At 40.4% G+C, this 16,124-nt stretch overlaps 1 protein-coding gene across 2 annotated transcripts; it reads left to right on the forward strand.

Moving 5' to 3' along the window:
• Positions 1-401: 401 nt before the first annotated feature.
• LOC105047792 (phospholipase A1 PLIP1, chloroplastic-like) lies at positions 402-14,699 on the forward strand. 2 transcript variants are annotated; one of them, XM_073258961.1, is made up of 5 exons: positions 402-1,126; positions 12,016-12,585; positions 12,684-12,743; positions 13,047-13,463; positions 13,970-14,699. In XM_073258961.1, the coding sequence occupies exons 1-5, from the start codon at positions 512-514 to the stop codon at positions 14,435-14,437; spliced, it is 2,130 nt and encodes a 709-aa protein (XP_073115062.1). In that variant the 5' UTR covers positions 402-511; the 3' UTR covers positions 14,438-14,699. The 2 variants fall into 2 exon arrangements, with proteins under 2 accessions (XP_073115062.1, XP_073115063.1); XM_073258962.1 differs by having other exon boundaries at positions 13,938-14,351.
• Positions 14,700-16,124: the final 1,425 nt, after the last annotated feature.

The raw sequence follows: 16,124 nt of genomic DNA on the forward strand, positions 1-16,124 counted from the left end.
GAGTTCCCTCCATCTCCATCCTTCCTTTGTCTTTCCAGCGTATATGTTGGAGCGGATCGGAGACAACAAAAACCAGGGCCTAGGGCTGGTTTCGTTTGCTGAGGGATCCCGCCTCCGGCAGCATCACGACAATATACCCACTCTTGGTCGTCGCTTTCTTTTAAAACCATGTACGATGTACCTCCAGTAATCCCTCAAATTTGCCTCATTAAATTTTATAGGGAAACGACATGCGCCGTCCGGGTTCACATTTATAGTGAGCTGGATGGCAGATAATTAGTTTCCTCATACAAATTTTATGCGGATAGTTGAGAGATTAAAAAAAAATACATTTGTTATGGAATCTTTGCTATTTAAGAGGTGGGTTCGCGAGAGGGAGAGTGGGGAAGGAAGACGTACGAATTCCCCTGACTAAATTTCGTTCTCTTTGATTCCAGATCGCCTTCGGCCGTTCGGAGATCCCACAAAAAACCAAGGATACAAAGGAAAGAGGACTCACCGCTGGCGGCGGATGATCGTCGCGGCAGTGAGAATCCACGGCGCCTCACCGCCGGCAGCGGCGGGGCCGAATGACCAACGGGGCAGCCGCGAGGACTGGAACGGCAACGACGACCTCGCGGGGATGAGGCGGTCGCGGTCGGAGCACCAGCTTCGGTGCTCCCTCAGCGTCCAGCGCCCCACCGCCACCGTGGCGGCGCACGCGAAGCTCAAGACTATCCGGTCGATCGGCCTGTTCCGCATCATACCCAACTCGATCCGATCGTTTCTGTTCGACTCCGAGGAGGCAAATGGGGGGACCAGACTGGTTGATCCGGAGGAGAGCAGCGAGAAGGAGGTCGGATCGGAGACGGACAAGCGGGCGAATTGGGTGGAGAGGATCTGGGACCTGAGGAGCCGGTGGCGGGGTCGGAAGCCAAAAGAAGACGAGAAGGCGAGTTACGACTCGGATGAGCTCTGCGCGGTGAGTTATGACTCGGGCGAGGAGGGGGAGGGGAAGGAGGAGCCGAGCGACTGGGATCAGGAGTCGTTCGCGCGGCTTTTGGCCCCGGTCCCGTGGACGGTCGCCAAGCGCTTCTCCAAGCTGGCGTTTCTCTGTAACATAGTCTACGTGATACCGGATATCAAGGTTAGTTTGTTTCCTCCTCTCATCGCGGCCGCTCGTTTTCACTTCACTTTTGCGTGATCGGTTAGTTTGTTTCCTCCTCTCATCGCGGCCGCTCGTTTTCATTTCACTTTTGCGTGATCGGACCGTAGAGATGGTAGGACCGCCGCCGCATGTCCTCTCTCGTACGATCTAACAGAGAAAAGGTTTTTCCCTTCTTTTTTTTTTTTTTTTGTGACTTTCATTCATTAAATTATTTAATTCATCACAAAGAAAAATTATTTAAAAGAGAGTTATTTTGTTACCATGCGGAGAACCTGAGGGGAGGATTCAATGGCTGGCGAGAATAAGCAGAGGTAGTTTTAGCAGGCTAAATGGATGGGTGGCCCGCTGCGAATGGAGTGTGGCTAGTTTTTTTTTTGGTATAAAAGGAACACTTTATTCATATAATAACAGAGTACAAAATAGATCAAGTGAACAGGCTGCCATAGAACAAAATGGCCATCCAGTAGTGGCCTGCAGAAATAAAATACAGGTAGAAGCATAGGAGAAAGACAGATAAAATACACAAGAAATATAACAGTGAAGAAACAAACAAAGACAGAAAATCCATAATTTACCGAAGATATACAATCCAAAAAAGAGAAGTTGAACAACTGTAAAAGAAATACAATTTGAAAGACTGTGAATCAAACATGATCTATCAATACTGTTTTTGTACTTTGGTAGCATTATGGACCATGCATGAAATGATGCTATGGTTAACTATAGAACAAAAATTGAAGTATATATGTGTAGCAGAAAGTAAGTAGGTATGCGGAGGAAATATGTAAAAGATCGACGGCGGATTTGGACTGAGTTTCGTTCTTTAGGGTGCATCTCCTCCATTGTCACGACCCAAAATGTTTGAACGGCGGATTTGGACTGAGTTTAGTGTTATTATCATCTGAAAAATGCTGTGTCCCTATGATCTGCTCGCACTCTCCCAGGGTATACTTGACAGAATTTTTAAGTGGGCCACTGTGAAAATGGCAATAAAACCTGGATAAACTACCTGCTAAAACCTGCTTTGGAGGACGATCGAGGAACACCATTCGGTACACAAGCATCCAGCGGTACCTGTACTTTTCCCATCATGATGCGACATTACTGGCCGTGGACTTTGAGTTTAAGTTCAAGCCTTTGTTCCAACAATATGTATTGTATATAATGACGATAATAATGATTATGATAATTAATTTTATAATAATTATTATTTGTTATTATAAAAATAATATGAAAAATAATAATATTGTTTTTATATATTGCCGGCTAATAGTTGATCTTTATTAATAATACTAAAATTTAATTCATGTGACATAATGATCGTCTGTGAAATAATAATCAAATAACAAAAATATTTAGAATCTCATCCCCCTTCCCCATCTAGAGAGAGAGAGGAAAAAAAAAAAACCACTTCTATTGCATCTCTGAAAAATGATTTGATATATCCTCTCTTTCAAGCGAATTCCCTTTTAACCCCCTCACCTGCAGGTTCAGGTTGTATATTTTATATGAAAGACTGATTGATATTCTTCCATGACGTCAACCATTAGATCGAGCACTGCATAGCTTTCTAAGCGGCATCAACTGTTTGATCAAGCATGCACAGTTTTAAAGTATTTCAATCTTCTTCTTCCATCTATAATACATATTGTTATAGTCCAAAACCTATTTCAACCCACAAAAGCTCAAAAATATATATATATATATATATATATATATATATATATATATATATATATATGAATGAAAAAAAATAGAGCAAACCGGGAAGAAGACTCCCGATAGGAGTCTTCTTCTCCGGCGAAACCCAAGAAAATCGAGACTCCTAGGACCCCTCAGAGTCCTAGGGTCCTCTATAAGAAGACCCCTCCCCTTTGAGACCGAAGATCGGCCTCCTCCATCTCTCTTTCTCTCCATTTTTCTCAATCGAAGCCGCGGATATCGTTCGGATTCTCGCCGTGATTGCTCGCCGGCGAGGTCACCGGAGGTCAAGGTAAGTTTTCCTCTTCTTCTCCTCTTTCTTCTCCTTCCTCCCCGTGCATTTGTGCGCGGCTGCCGGCGACGAAAGTCGCCGATTTTCGGTCGGGAAAGGGACCTCTATTTTGGTCTCCTTTCCGTGAACTTTTCCGGCGCCGGCGATCAAAACTGACCGCCGGCCACGCTCCTCCGTGATCGGCGGAGTGGCCCCCATCGGCCGCCGGCCTCCGCCACGGCGGCCGTGGCCCGAACGGCCAGTCAAGGTCGAGGGAATGCCGGTCCCCTGTTCCGGCACGGGAAGAACCAAGAAAAAGAAGAAAAAAAAGAAGAAAAGGAAAAGAAAGGAAAAAAAAAGAAGAAAAAGAAGAAAAGAAAAAAAAAAAAGAGAAGGGGCGGAGAGAGAGAAACTCTCTCTCTCTCTTTAGATTTTAGGATTTATGGAATTAATTAATTAAAAAAAAATTTAAAAAAAAAATAGCAATAAAAATATAAATAAATATAATTAGGGTATCCATGGATTAGTTCGAAAAACCCTGGATGCTGTCGACGAATTGATCCTCATGGGGACATTAAATTTTAATAATTTAATTATTTTTAATTCGATGAAATTTTGATTTAAAATATGATATTTGACATATCAGGTTCAGAGAAGGATTTTCGAGACCCTTAGAATTTCTAGTTTGAATTTTTTTTTGAGGTAAGTAGTGTTTACTTTTACTGAATTTATCTGGTATATTATGAATTAAATAAATTTATGTATGCTTGCGATTGAAATTATTTATTGAAATAATTGTTAAAAATTATTTATGATGAAAGTTAATTGTAGAAAATTATTTATGATTGAAGTTATTTGTTGAGCAATTATTATGATGATATATGATCTCAAAGAATGTTATAATTGATTTGACTCGAATATCAATTAATTTTATTATTCTTGAAAATAATATATGAATTGAAAGACAATATGAAATTGACAACCTGACTGTGTTGAGGACCCCGCCAATGGGGGCATATACATTGGCAATTGACTGTCCTGAGGATTTATGTCGCCAGTGAGACCAGCGACAAAACCGCCAGTTAGACCAGCGGTTTCAAAGGACTTGGCTGCCAGATGATTCGCAGCCCACCGTAAGCAGATACGCGGTATTATGACCCTGCCACAGGGATAATGTGGTCATAGTCATGGTTGGTAAGAAGAATTAAAGAAATTGATGAATTTAAGAAGAAAAGCATAATTGGAAATTATGATGATTTGATTTTTATATATGATTGACAGTATGAATATGATTTCATAAAATTACATATTGATTTGTTATGCATAGTATTATTTGCCTGATTATTCAGTTAAAGGTATACACTGCTTACTGGGCTATTTAGCTCATGATAAGTTTTATGTTTTTCTTACAGATCCAGAAAATTAGCATGATGCGGGATTTCGGTTGGGAGAGCGATTAGAGATAGAGTTAACTCATTGATTTAGGATTTTCTCAGAATTTATTTAAGACTTTTAGTTTTGTTTTTAATATTGACTTTGTCAGACAGTTATTTTCTTTTGAACACTTAGTTTTGATTTGTTATTTGAACCAAGATTTGATTATTGAATAAAAAAAAAATTTATTTAACTGTTTGTGAAGATATCATGATGAGATGCTTTGCATGCTTATGGAAAAAGTATTCTATAAGTATGTCGCGGTTGCCATGACCCTCGATTCACAATCTCGGATCGGGGGCGTGACAATTAATATGGTATCAGAGCATAAGTAGATAGATAGAGACATGTAGAATAAAGTGAGCGAGTGATGGGTAGACATTAGGAAATTGAAATGTTAGTTATGATGATTTTGATTTGTCACAAGTTATAACCTTATTAAGGATAAGTTATTATCTCAAATCTATCATAGGTCAATATGCCTCCACGACGAGCAAGGAATACTCAAGGAGCGGTAGGAGGGACATCAAATCCACTTGGCGATAATACTCCACAATTAAACAGTGGCACAACTCAGCAGGAGGGAATCCATGATCTTACCAAAAATACTCCGATAGTACAGGAGCCGAACATGACTCAACTAATGCAAACTCTGATCGGAGTAGTTCAAACACAGCAACAGTTACTTCAACAACAACATGCACAGCCACGTCAGCAATTTCCACCAATACCTGGACATGGAGAACATCCGATGCAGAGAAACAATATCATCAAATTTAAGAAGCTAGCTCCTCCAGTCTTTAAAGGGACTATCGAGCCACTAGAAGCAGATAACTGGATTATGAAAATGGAGAAGGCCTTCGCCATGCAAGAATGCCACGATGAAGAAAAGATCCGCTATACAGCATATCTGCTACAAGGCGAGGCATACAACTGGTGGCGTATACTAGAACAAAAAATATGAGCACGATGGGATACCACTCACTTAGGAGAGATTTCGAGATGAATTCTTTGACAAGTATTTCCCCCGAAGTGTCAGAATACAAAAAGAACAGGAGTTCATTCACCTGAGACAGGGTAACAGATCCGTTGCAGAATATGAAGCCAAATTCACGGAGTTAGCCAAATTTGTTCCGAGACTAGTTGAGATTGAGCAAGACAGAGTACACAAATTTGAAATGGGACTGAAGACAGAAATCAGGAGACAGGTTGTACCCTATGAGCTAACTACCTATGCCTCAGTTGTGAACAAAGCTCTAATAATTGAGAGAGAAGCTAATGAAGCTCATGCGGAGCGTGAACGGAATCAGAAGAAGAGAAATAGGTTTAGTGGAACTCAAGGACGAAATCAGAACAATAAGGTTCCAGCAAAGAAGCCAGCAACTGATAAGAATCGTGAGAATGTGGCAGCTAGATGTTCGAGATGCGGCCGAAGAGAGCATGAGACTTCTAATTACCCATGGAATACTGATTCGTGTTTTAGATGTGGCCAGAAAGGACACAAGATTGCAGATTGCCCGCAGATGGATGAAAATAGATCAACACAAGCGAAGGACGGAGGTCAAAGGCCGAAAACTCAAGGAAGAATTTATGCCCTCACACAACAGGATGCTCAGGCCTCCAATGCTGTGGTGACAGGTACCATTCATGTATCTGGTATTCATGCTTTAGTTTTGTTTGATTCTGGTGCTACACACTCCTTTATATCAACTACTTTTATTAGAAGCATGATATAGGTTGTGAACCCATGAAAACCAAATTATATGTTGAGACACCAGTAGGTGGTATTTTGAGTACCGAAAGTGTGTGCAAGTCATGTAGTATCAAGATAGGAGAAAGAGAATTACCGACAGATTTGGTGGTCCTGGATATGCATGATTTCGATGTCATTCTAGGAATGGATTGGCTGGCTACTTATCATGCCTCTGTGGATTGTCATGGAAAGAGAGTGAACTTTCACATACCGGAAGAAATAACTTTTAGTTTTAATGGAAGTACAGGAACCACCCCTCCACGTATTATTTCACTTGTACAAGCTAGACAGATGATAAGAAAGGGATGTAGAGGTTACCTAGTATCAATAAAGAATAAAGATCATGATGAATTGAAGTTACAGGATATTCCTATCGTAAATGAATTTTCGGATGTATTCATTGATGATTTAGTCGGACTACCACCAGATAGAGAGATTGAATTTACTATTGAGTTGGCACCCAATACCAGTCCGATTTCTAAAGCTCCTTACAGAATGGCCCCTATGGAGTTAAAGGAGTTAAAAGATCAATTACAGGATTTATTGGATAAAGGTTTTATAAGGCCTAGTGTATCTCCTTGGGGGGCTCCAGTCTTATTTGTAAAGAAGAAAGATGGTAGTATGAGACTCTGTATCGACTATAGAGAGTTGAATAAAAATACTATCAGAAATAAGTATCCTCTACCTCGAATTGATGATTTGTTTGATCAGTTGCAAGGTGCACAAGTCTTTTCTAAAATTGATCTTCATTCAGGGTATCATCAGTTAAAAATCAAAACAGAGGACATACCAAAGACGGCATTTAGAACTCGTTATGGATATTATGAATTTTTAGTGATGCCTTTTGGGTTAACCAATGCTCCAGCAGCCTTTATGAATTTAATGAACAGAATATTCAGATCTTATCTTGATAAATTTGTTGTCGTATTTATTGATGATATTTTGATATATTATAGAAGTAAATTGGAGCATGAAGAACATTTACGGTGTGTGCTACAAATATTGAGGAAAAAAAAATTTTATGCCAAATTTAAGAAGTGTGAATTTTGGTTGGACAAAATAGCCTTTTTAGGACACATCGTATCTAAGGATGGAATTTCTGTGGATTCAGCAAAAGTGGAAGCTGTGATGCAGTGGAACAGACCTACAAATATTTCTGAGATTTGAAGTTTTCTGGGATGGCAGGATATTACAGACGATTTGTAGAAGGATTTTTCCGCATAGCTGCACCTTTGACTCGTCTTACTCAAAAAGGAGTTAAATTCGAGTGGTCTGAAGATTATGAACAGAGTTTCCAAGAATTAAAACAACGATTAGTGTCAACCCCTATCCTTACTATACCAACAGGAGATGAAGGTTTCACAATATATAGTGATGCATCTAAAAAGGGACTCGGCTGTGTATTAATGCAACATGGTAAGGTAGTAGCCTATGCCTCAAGATAATTGAAACCATATGAACAAAATTATCCGACACATGATTTGGAATTAGCTGCAGTATTTTTTGCCCTAAAAATTTGGAGACATCATTTATACGGTGCGCAGTGTGAAGTGTTTACAGATCATAAGAGTTTGAAGTATATTTTTACACAGAAAGAATTAAACATGAGACAGAGAATGTGGTTAGAACTATTAAAGGATTATGATTTAAACAATTCATTATCATCCGGGAAAAGCTAATGTTGTTGCTGATGCCCTTAGTAGAAAATCTGTGGGAAATATGGCTGTTTTAATTACACATCAAAGTGAATTATTGGAGGACATAAGAAAATTGGAATTAGACATTCGAATATATGACTCAACAGTACGGTTAGCCAACATGAGGGTTCAGCCAACACTCATTGAAAGAATTTTCGTTGTCCAGAATGATGATCCACAACTAATAAAAATAAGAAATTCAGTGGAAGCTGGTGTTCAATCTGAATTCAAGATACATGAAGACGGTTCGTTAAGATTCGAAAATAGAATTTGCGTACCCAATGATTCAGCACTCAAGTATGAAATACTTCAGGAAGCACATCAGACCGGTTATACAGTTCATCCGGGAGGTACCAAGATGTATAGAGACTTAAAAAAAATGTACTGGTGGAATAATATGAAGAGAGAGATCGCTCAATTCGTGGCTCAATGTATGGTATGTCAAAAAGTTAAAGCTGAACATCAGAGACCTGCGGGACTACTTCAACCTCTTGATATTCCAGTTTGAAAGTGGAAACATATCACTATGGATTTTGTAACTGGACTACCGAAGACTCCCAGTAAAAATGATGCAGCCTGGGTGATTGTGGACTGATTGACAAAGTCTGCACACTTTCTTCCAATTAGAGTTGGATTTACCCTGGAAAGACTAGCAAAGTTATATATGAAAGAAATTGTAAGACTACATAGAATTCCAGTGACCATCGTATCGGATCGAGACATCAGATTTGTATCACAGTTTTGGAAGAGCTTACACAAGGCATTAGGAACAAAATTGAACTTCAATACAGCTTTTCATCCACAGACTGATGGTCAGTCAGAGAGAACTATTCAGATCTTAGAAGATATGTTGAGAACCTGTATTTTGGATATGAAAAGTTCATGGGATGAGCATCTACCTTTGATTGAGTTCGCTTACAATAACAGTTATCAGGCTAGCATTGGTATGGCACCTTACGAAGCTTTATATGGTAGAAGATGTCAATCACCGATTCACTGGGATGATGTCGGTGAGCGAAGAATATTGGATCCCGAACTTGTTCAACAAGCAGTCGAGAAGATTCAATTAATTAAAGATCGACTTCGGGCAGCACAAAGCAGACAGAAAAGCTATGCAGACAACAGGAGACGGAAATTAGAATTTCAAGTCGGTGACCATGTGTTTCTCAAAGTATCTCCTTCAAAAGGAATCTCAAGATTTGGCATTCGTGGTAAATTGAATCCTAGATATATGGGTCCGTTTGAGATTTTGGAAAGAATTAGTGAGGTGGCTTATCGACTTGCCTTACCCCCTTCACTTGCAGGAGTACATAATGTTTTTCATGTTTCTATGTTAAAGAAATATTTACCAGATCCAAGTCACATCGTGAAACTTGAACCAGTGCAAGCCAGGAAGGATCTAACATATGAAGAATACCCGATACGGATCGTAGACCGTAAAGAACAGGTGCTGAGACGTCGCAACATTCCTTATGTAAAGGTACAGTGGAGTCGACATTCAGAAAGAGAAGCTACTTGGGAGCTAGAGGAAGAAATGAAGCAAAAATATCCCCAGCTCTTCGAGACTACAGGTATGAAAAATTTTGAGGACGAAATTTCTTTTTAGGGGTGAAGAATGTTATAGCCCAAAACCTATTTCAGCCCACAAAAGCCCAAAATAAAAAAAAAAAATATGAATGAAAAAAAATAGAGCAAACCGGGAAGAAGACTCCCGATAGGAGTCTTCTTCTCCGGCGAAACCCAAGAAAATCAGGACTCCTTGGACCCCTCGGAGTCCTAGGGTCCTCTATAAGAAGACCCCTCCCCCTTGAGACCGAAGATCGGCCTCCTCCCTCTCTCTTTCTCTCCGTTTTTCTCAATCGAAGCCGCAGATATCGTTCGGATTCTCGCCGTGATTGCTCGCCGGCGAGGTCACCGGAGGTCAAGGTAGGTTTCCCTCTTCTTCTCCTCTTTCTTCTCCTTCCTCCCCGTGCATTTGTGCGCGGCTGCCGGCGACGAAAGTCGTCGATTTTCGGTCGGAAAAGGGACCTCTGTTTAGGTCTCCTTTCCGTGAACTTTTCCGGCGCCGGCGATCAAAATTGACCGTCGGTCACGCTCCTCCGTGATCGGGGGAGTGGCCCCCGTCGGCCGCCGTGGCCCGAACGGCCGGTCAAGGCCGAGGGAATGCCGGTCCCCTGTTCCGGCATGGGAAGAACCAAGAAAAAGAAGAAAAAAAGAAGAAAAGGAAAAGAAAGGAAAAGAAAAAGAAGAAAAAGAAGAAAAGAAAAAAAAAAAAAAGAGAAGGGGCGGAGAGAGAGAAACTCTCTCTCTCCCTCTCTTTAGATTTTAGGATTTATGGAATTAATTAATTAAAAAAAATTTAAAAAAAATAGCAATAAAAATATAAATAAATATAATTAGGGTATCCATGGATTAGTTCAAAAAACCCTGGATGCTGTCGACGAATTGATCCTCGTGGGGACATTAGATTTTAATAATTTAGTTATTTTTAATTCGATGAAATTTTGATTTAAAATATGATATTTGACATATCAGGTTCAGAGAAGGATTTTCGAGACCCTTAGAATTTCTAGTTTGGATTTTCTTTTGAGGTAAGTAGTGTTTATTTTTACTGAATTTATCTGGTATATTATGAATTAAATAAATTTATGCATGCTTGTGATTGAAATTATTTATTGAAATAATTGTTGAAAATTATTTATGATGAAAGTTAATTGTAGAAAATTATTTATGATTGAAGTTATTTGTTGAGCAATTATTATGATGATATATAATCTCAAAGAATGTTATAATTGATTTGACTCGAAAATCAATTAATTTTATTATTCTTGAAAATAATATATGAATTGGAAGACAATATGAAATTGACAACCTGACTGTGTTGAGGACCCCGCCAATGGGGGCATATACGTTGGCAATTGACTGTCCTGAGGATTTATGTCGCTAGTGAGACCAGCGATATGTTGCCAGATAGACCAGCGACAAAACCGCCAGTTAGACCAGTGGTTCCAAAGGACTTGGCTGCCAGATGATTCGCAGCCCACCGCAAGCAGATACGCGGTATTATGACCCTGCCACAGGGATAATGTGGTCATAGTCATGGTTGGTAAGAAGAATTTAAGAAATTGATGAATTTAAGAAGAAAAGCATAATTGAAAATTATGATGATTTGATTTTTATATATGATTGACAAAATGAATATGATTTCATGAAATTACATATTGATTTGTTATGCATAGTATTATTTGCCTGATTATTCAGTTAAAGGTATACACTGCTTACTGGGCTATTTAGCTCATGATAAGTTTTATATTTTTCTTACAGATCCAGAAAATTAGCATGATGCGGGATTTCAGTTGGGAGAGCGATTAGAGATGGAGTTAACTCATTGATTTAGGATTTTCTCAGAATTTATTTAAGACTTTTAGTTTTGTTTTTAATATTGACTTTGTCAGACAGTTACTTTCTTTTGAACACTTAGTTTTGATTTGTTATTTGAACCAAGGTTTGATTATTGAATAAAGAAAAAATTTATTTAACTGTTTGTGTAGATATCATGATGAGATGCCTTGCATGCTTATGGGAAAAGTATTCTATAAGTATGTGGCGGTTGCTATGACCCTCGATTCACAATCTCAGGTCGGGGGCGTGACACATATCACATCGTAGCTTGAAAAAAATATATCATACAGTCGACGGTTGATATTGCAAAAAAAATATATATATATATTCTTTCATGCGAAAGATATAACCCAAATCCTTCATCTGTATCGGATGTATGCTAAGCATATTTAAATAAGAAGTCTCTTAGACCAGTGCAACCACTCTTATTATTAATAGTGTCGTGAGTATTACCATTGTCATTATCATTATTGTTATTACTATTGATCTTACTTTTAGTACTGCTATTGTTGCATTATATTGAGGCTAGCTTTGTTGGGAGCATTTCTGCAAAGAGACGTTTTTTTTTTTTTTTTAATTTATTTTAATTAGTTCTTATTTCTAGTTATAGGCGGAGGCCCTGAGGAAGCACTACGATCTTCGTTTTGTCACCTCTTCGCTGGAAAAGAAAGCGGACGCCGCAATCAAGGCCCGGCTCGAGAACGACTCGCCCCACCCTCCGCGTGGACCGACTGGAGCGGACCGCGGATCCGGGCCGGGGACCCAGCGGAGGCGCCCGATACGGCCGTCCATGGCCTACGAGATAGCGGCGTCGGCCGCGTCCTACGTCCACTCCCGCGCCAAGGGCCTCCTGTCCCTCGGCGGGGAACCCGAGCCCACCGACGGCGGGGAGGCACTCGTCGAAGGGCCGGAGGAGGCGCAGTCGCCGAAGGGGACTTCCGAATACGACACACTCGGCGAAGGGCCGGCGAAGGCGCAGTCGCCGAAGGAGAGTCCCGGTCGGGTATACAAGTCCAATGTGGCCGCGTATGTGGCCACGTCGACGATGACGGCAGTGGTGGCGGCGGAGGAGGAGGCGCGGCATGAGGCGGCGAAGGATCTCCAGTCGCTTCATTCCTCGCCGTGCGAGTGGTTTGTATGCGACGACCCCGGCACCGGCACTCGCTGCTTCGTCATCCAGGTGGCCTGAATCAGATAAAAACCCTCAAAATTCTCATTCATTACATTGCTGCCGCCGTCGTTCCTTATGCTGCTGCTAACTGTTCGACCAAATGACAGGGATCCGATTCGCTGGCTTCGTGGCAAGCCAACCTGTTCTTCGAACCCACCAAATTTGAGGTAATGTCTAGACTTGAAAACTAATGTAACAGTTAATTTAAAAACCTTCCTTAATATCTATCTGCTATTATAGTAGAAACTCTAAATTAAAACAGTTAATTGGGGAATCTTTTTTTACCGTCTATCAGTTTTCATCAGATCAATATTAGCATTTGTCATAACAAAATATTTTATTCTCCGCCCAGTCAAAATTGAGCAAATGATGGCGCCATTGCTTCCGGTATAATAATGAAAACAATAATTAAAGTATTGTTAGGCACAATGTCGTTAAAGTATCGAACTTATTTTGGGGCATTTGAAAAGGGGATGGAGGTACTGGTACATCGAGGGATATATGAAGCAGCGAAGGGAATATACGAGCAGTTCATGCCGGAGATCGAGGACCACCTGAAGCGTTGCGGGGAGAGGGCGAAGCTTCGATTCACGGGGCATTCGCTTGGAGGGAGCCTCTCTCTCCTCGTCCACCTCATGCTCTTGGCTCGGGGCGCCGTCAAGCCGTCCACTCTCCTCCCCGTGGTGACCTTCGGCTCCCCGTCCGTGTTCTGCGGGGGAAAGCGGGTGTTGGAAGCGCTGGGGCTGGAGGAGGGGCAGGTGCTCTCGGTAATGATGCACCGGGACATCGTGCCCCGGGCCTTTTCTTGTGGCTACCCAAACCACGTGGCCCATGTCCTGAAGCGCCTCAACAGAGCTTTCCGCTCTCACCCTTGTCTCAATAACGAGGTGAGTCCTCTTTTGAACCTTTGAATTCTTCTACGATACGTGGAGCTGGATCTAAAACCTGTCATATCTCTTTAAGTTAATCATCCGATCATGGATTAACTTGCCCAAATGGTGCTTCTGAATGAATTGATTCAACACTAGAATTTGGATTCTAGCTTTTAATTCCCTTATGTTAATGATTCATGAATTTGAATCTCAAACCCGCCATGTCTCTCAAGTTTATGATCCAAGAAATACGGATTACCTGGAGCTGGTTGGAATTGACCAGGCCAGAAGTCCGGTAGACAACCGAGTTCAGCTTCATCTTAGATTTCCTACGAGGAACGAGGTTCTGTCTGATACTCATCACCATTTAATGAACCAAAGCAGTATTGGTCTTTGGATCCGCATCGAAATATCTGCAACTTAAGTCGACCTAACTTTCAGTCATGATTTGTCTTTTTGCCGTACTTCCGCTAATTCGGTATTCATCAGTTTAATAGCATTCGTTATGGGTGGTGGCACAGAAAGTCCTATATTCACCACTGGGCCAGACGTACATCCTCCAACCCGACGCCAAAAACTCTCCTCCCCACCCTTTCCTCCCCCCAGGAGCAGCTCTCTACACCCTGGACGGAAGGAACACGGCCGGGGGCGCATCGAAAGCGACGGTGGCCGGTGCCCTGAGAGCCTTCCTCAACTCGCCACACCCACTGGAGACGCTGAGCGACCCAACGGCCTACGGTTCCGACGGCACCATCCTCCGCGACCACGACTCCTGCAACTACCTCAAGGCCATCAATGGCCTGGTCCGGCAGAACACCAAGTCAGTGGTCCGGCGGACGCGGCGGCGGCGTTTCAACCACTTGTGGCCCCTCACTACCACCACCACAAACAGGCTGACAGGTGACCCTTGGGGAGCCCACCATGATCGAGAATGGAGAAGCCCGGGCTGGTCTCCAGAGAGGTGGTCGCCGGTAGGGCCTGAGGACTAGACGGGCTCTCCTGTGAAATTTGGGTACCCTAGTTTGTACATTGAGCTGGCTTTTTATTTTTCTTTTGTCCTGTTCTATCTTAACAATGTACAGTATATACGAGCGCTGAAAATTCAGAATCTTGTCAGAGCTATAAGGAGCCTTATCTGGTTTTGGTTGGGTCTAGATAGATTGGTTGGGTCAAATTAGATTTGTCGCATCTCTAAACTTGGTCCTGTTCTTGGTTGAGTCTGGTTAGACCTGCAACATCTTGAAAACTCATTCTTGGCCAAGAGTGAAAGTAGTACGAATAATATCGTATTTGAATCAATTTAAATATAAATAAAAATTTTAAGATCCGATTAATATCCATATTCATATTCATATTTGTCAAAATAAAATAGATATAGATATAAATAAACCACCATCTGATCCTCATGCGAATATCCGAATGTATCTGCAACTTTATATAATTTTATATGATACTTATTAATTTTTTAAAAAAACATACAATCATATAGATATACTATTAAATTAATTTATCATTTATTTAGTAATATTTTTGGTTATATAGTCATAAAATATAATTAGCTAATTTATAGTTATAATTATATTCATATTTTCAATATCTGAATTATATTTGTATCTGTTTAAAATAATTATAAATATCAATTTTTATATTTAAATAATATTTTTATTTATATTTATATTTATCAAATAAAATAAATATAGATATAAATATATTAATATCTAATCTGTATCTCGTTTACTTTCAGTCCTGTCATCGACAAAACTAACTTACCACCTTCTCAGAACTGCAAGACTTGTATGTGCCCGTCCATCAATTGATTATGAAGACATAAAAAATCAAATAAATGTATAAATAAAATGGAGAAAATCTTAGCTTGCACATAGCTTTTTCTGCATGAGCTCACATAAACACTGCTGATCCTTACCGGATTGTCTTATACTATTCCCCAGCCAACTCATTTCATTGCAACTTGACCCAACACTAGAATCTCCTTAAAAATAGAACCTAACCTATCAACCTGCTTCATTATCAGGGAGATTCAACACCGATAACTATCGTCATTCCTGTTACCATCACATACAGTTTCATTACGTCCAGATTATCAGCTCATTGCCCTATCATTCTCTTGGAGGAGCTCAGATTCTCCTTTATCTTCTGCAGTTACAGACTTACTATGGGTATATTTCTATTTATATCCATCTGCTGCACTACCATTTCTCCTTCGGACAGCTCCACAGTCAGTTCACCGTTTGGCGTATTGGCACTCCAAACTTTGATGCGCCTGCGGTTTCATTTTCTACTCAGTCTTTCTTGCATATGGTGTAGAGATTTACTCAGGCCATAAGGGCTGGTTCTCACAAGTTTTATCCCTAATTTACATATTTATAATTACATAGGACTCGTTTCGTTGACGGAAAGTAGAGATGGGAAACGGTACTTTCTCAAAAGTGAAGAGGAAGATCTCTTGTTTGGTTGAAATTTTAAAAAAAAAAAGAATGAAAAAAAGTCTTCTCGTGAGAATTCACTTTCTACATTTCATAAAAAGTGAAAATGGGAGAGATACATTTTGATATTTTTTATGGGATAGAAAATGGTGCTACTTTTTTTTTTTTTTCAAAATATCTTTTTAGATCTACGACTAAAATTTTACAAAATATCAATAGATGGTTAGGATAA

Source organism: Elaeis guineensis, chromosome 6 (genome assembly GCF_000442705.2).
Source record: "Elaeis guineensis isolate ETL-2024a chromosome 6, EG11, whole genome shotgun sequence".
In the NCBI taxonomy this organism is placed as follows: domain Eukaryota; kingdom Viridiplantae; phylum Streptophyta; class Magnoliopsida; order Arecales; family Arecaceae; genus Elaeis; species Elaeis guineensis.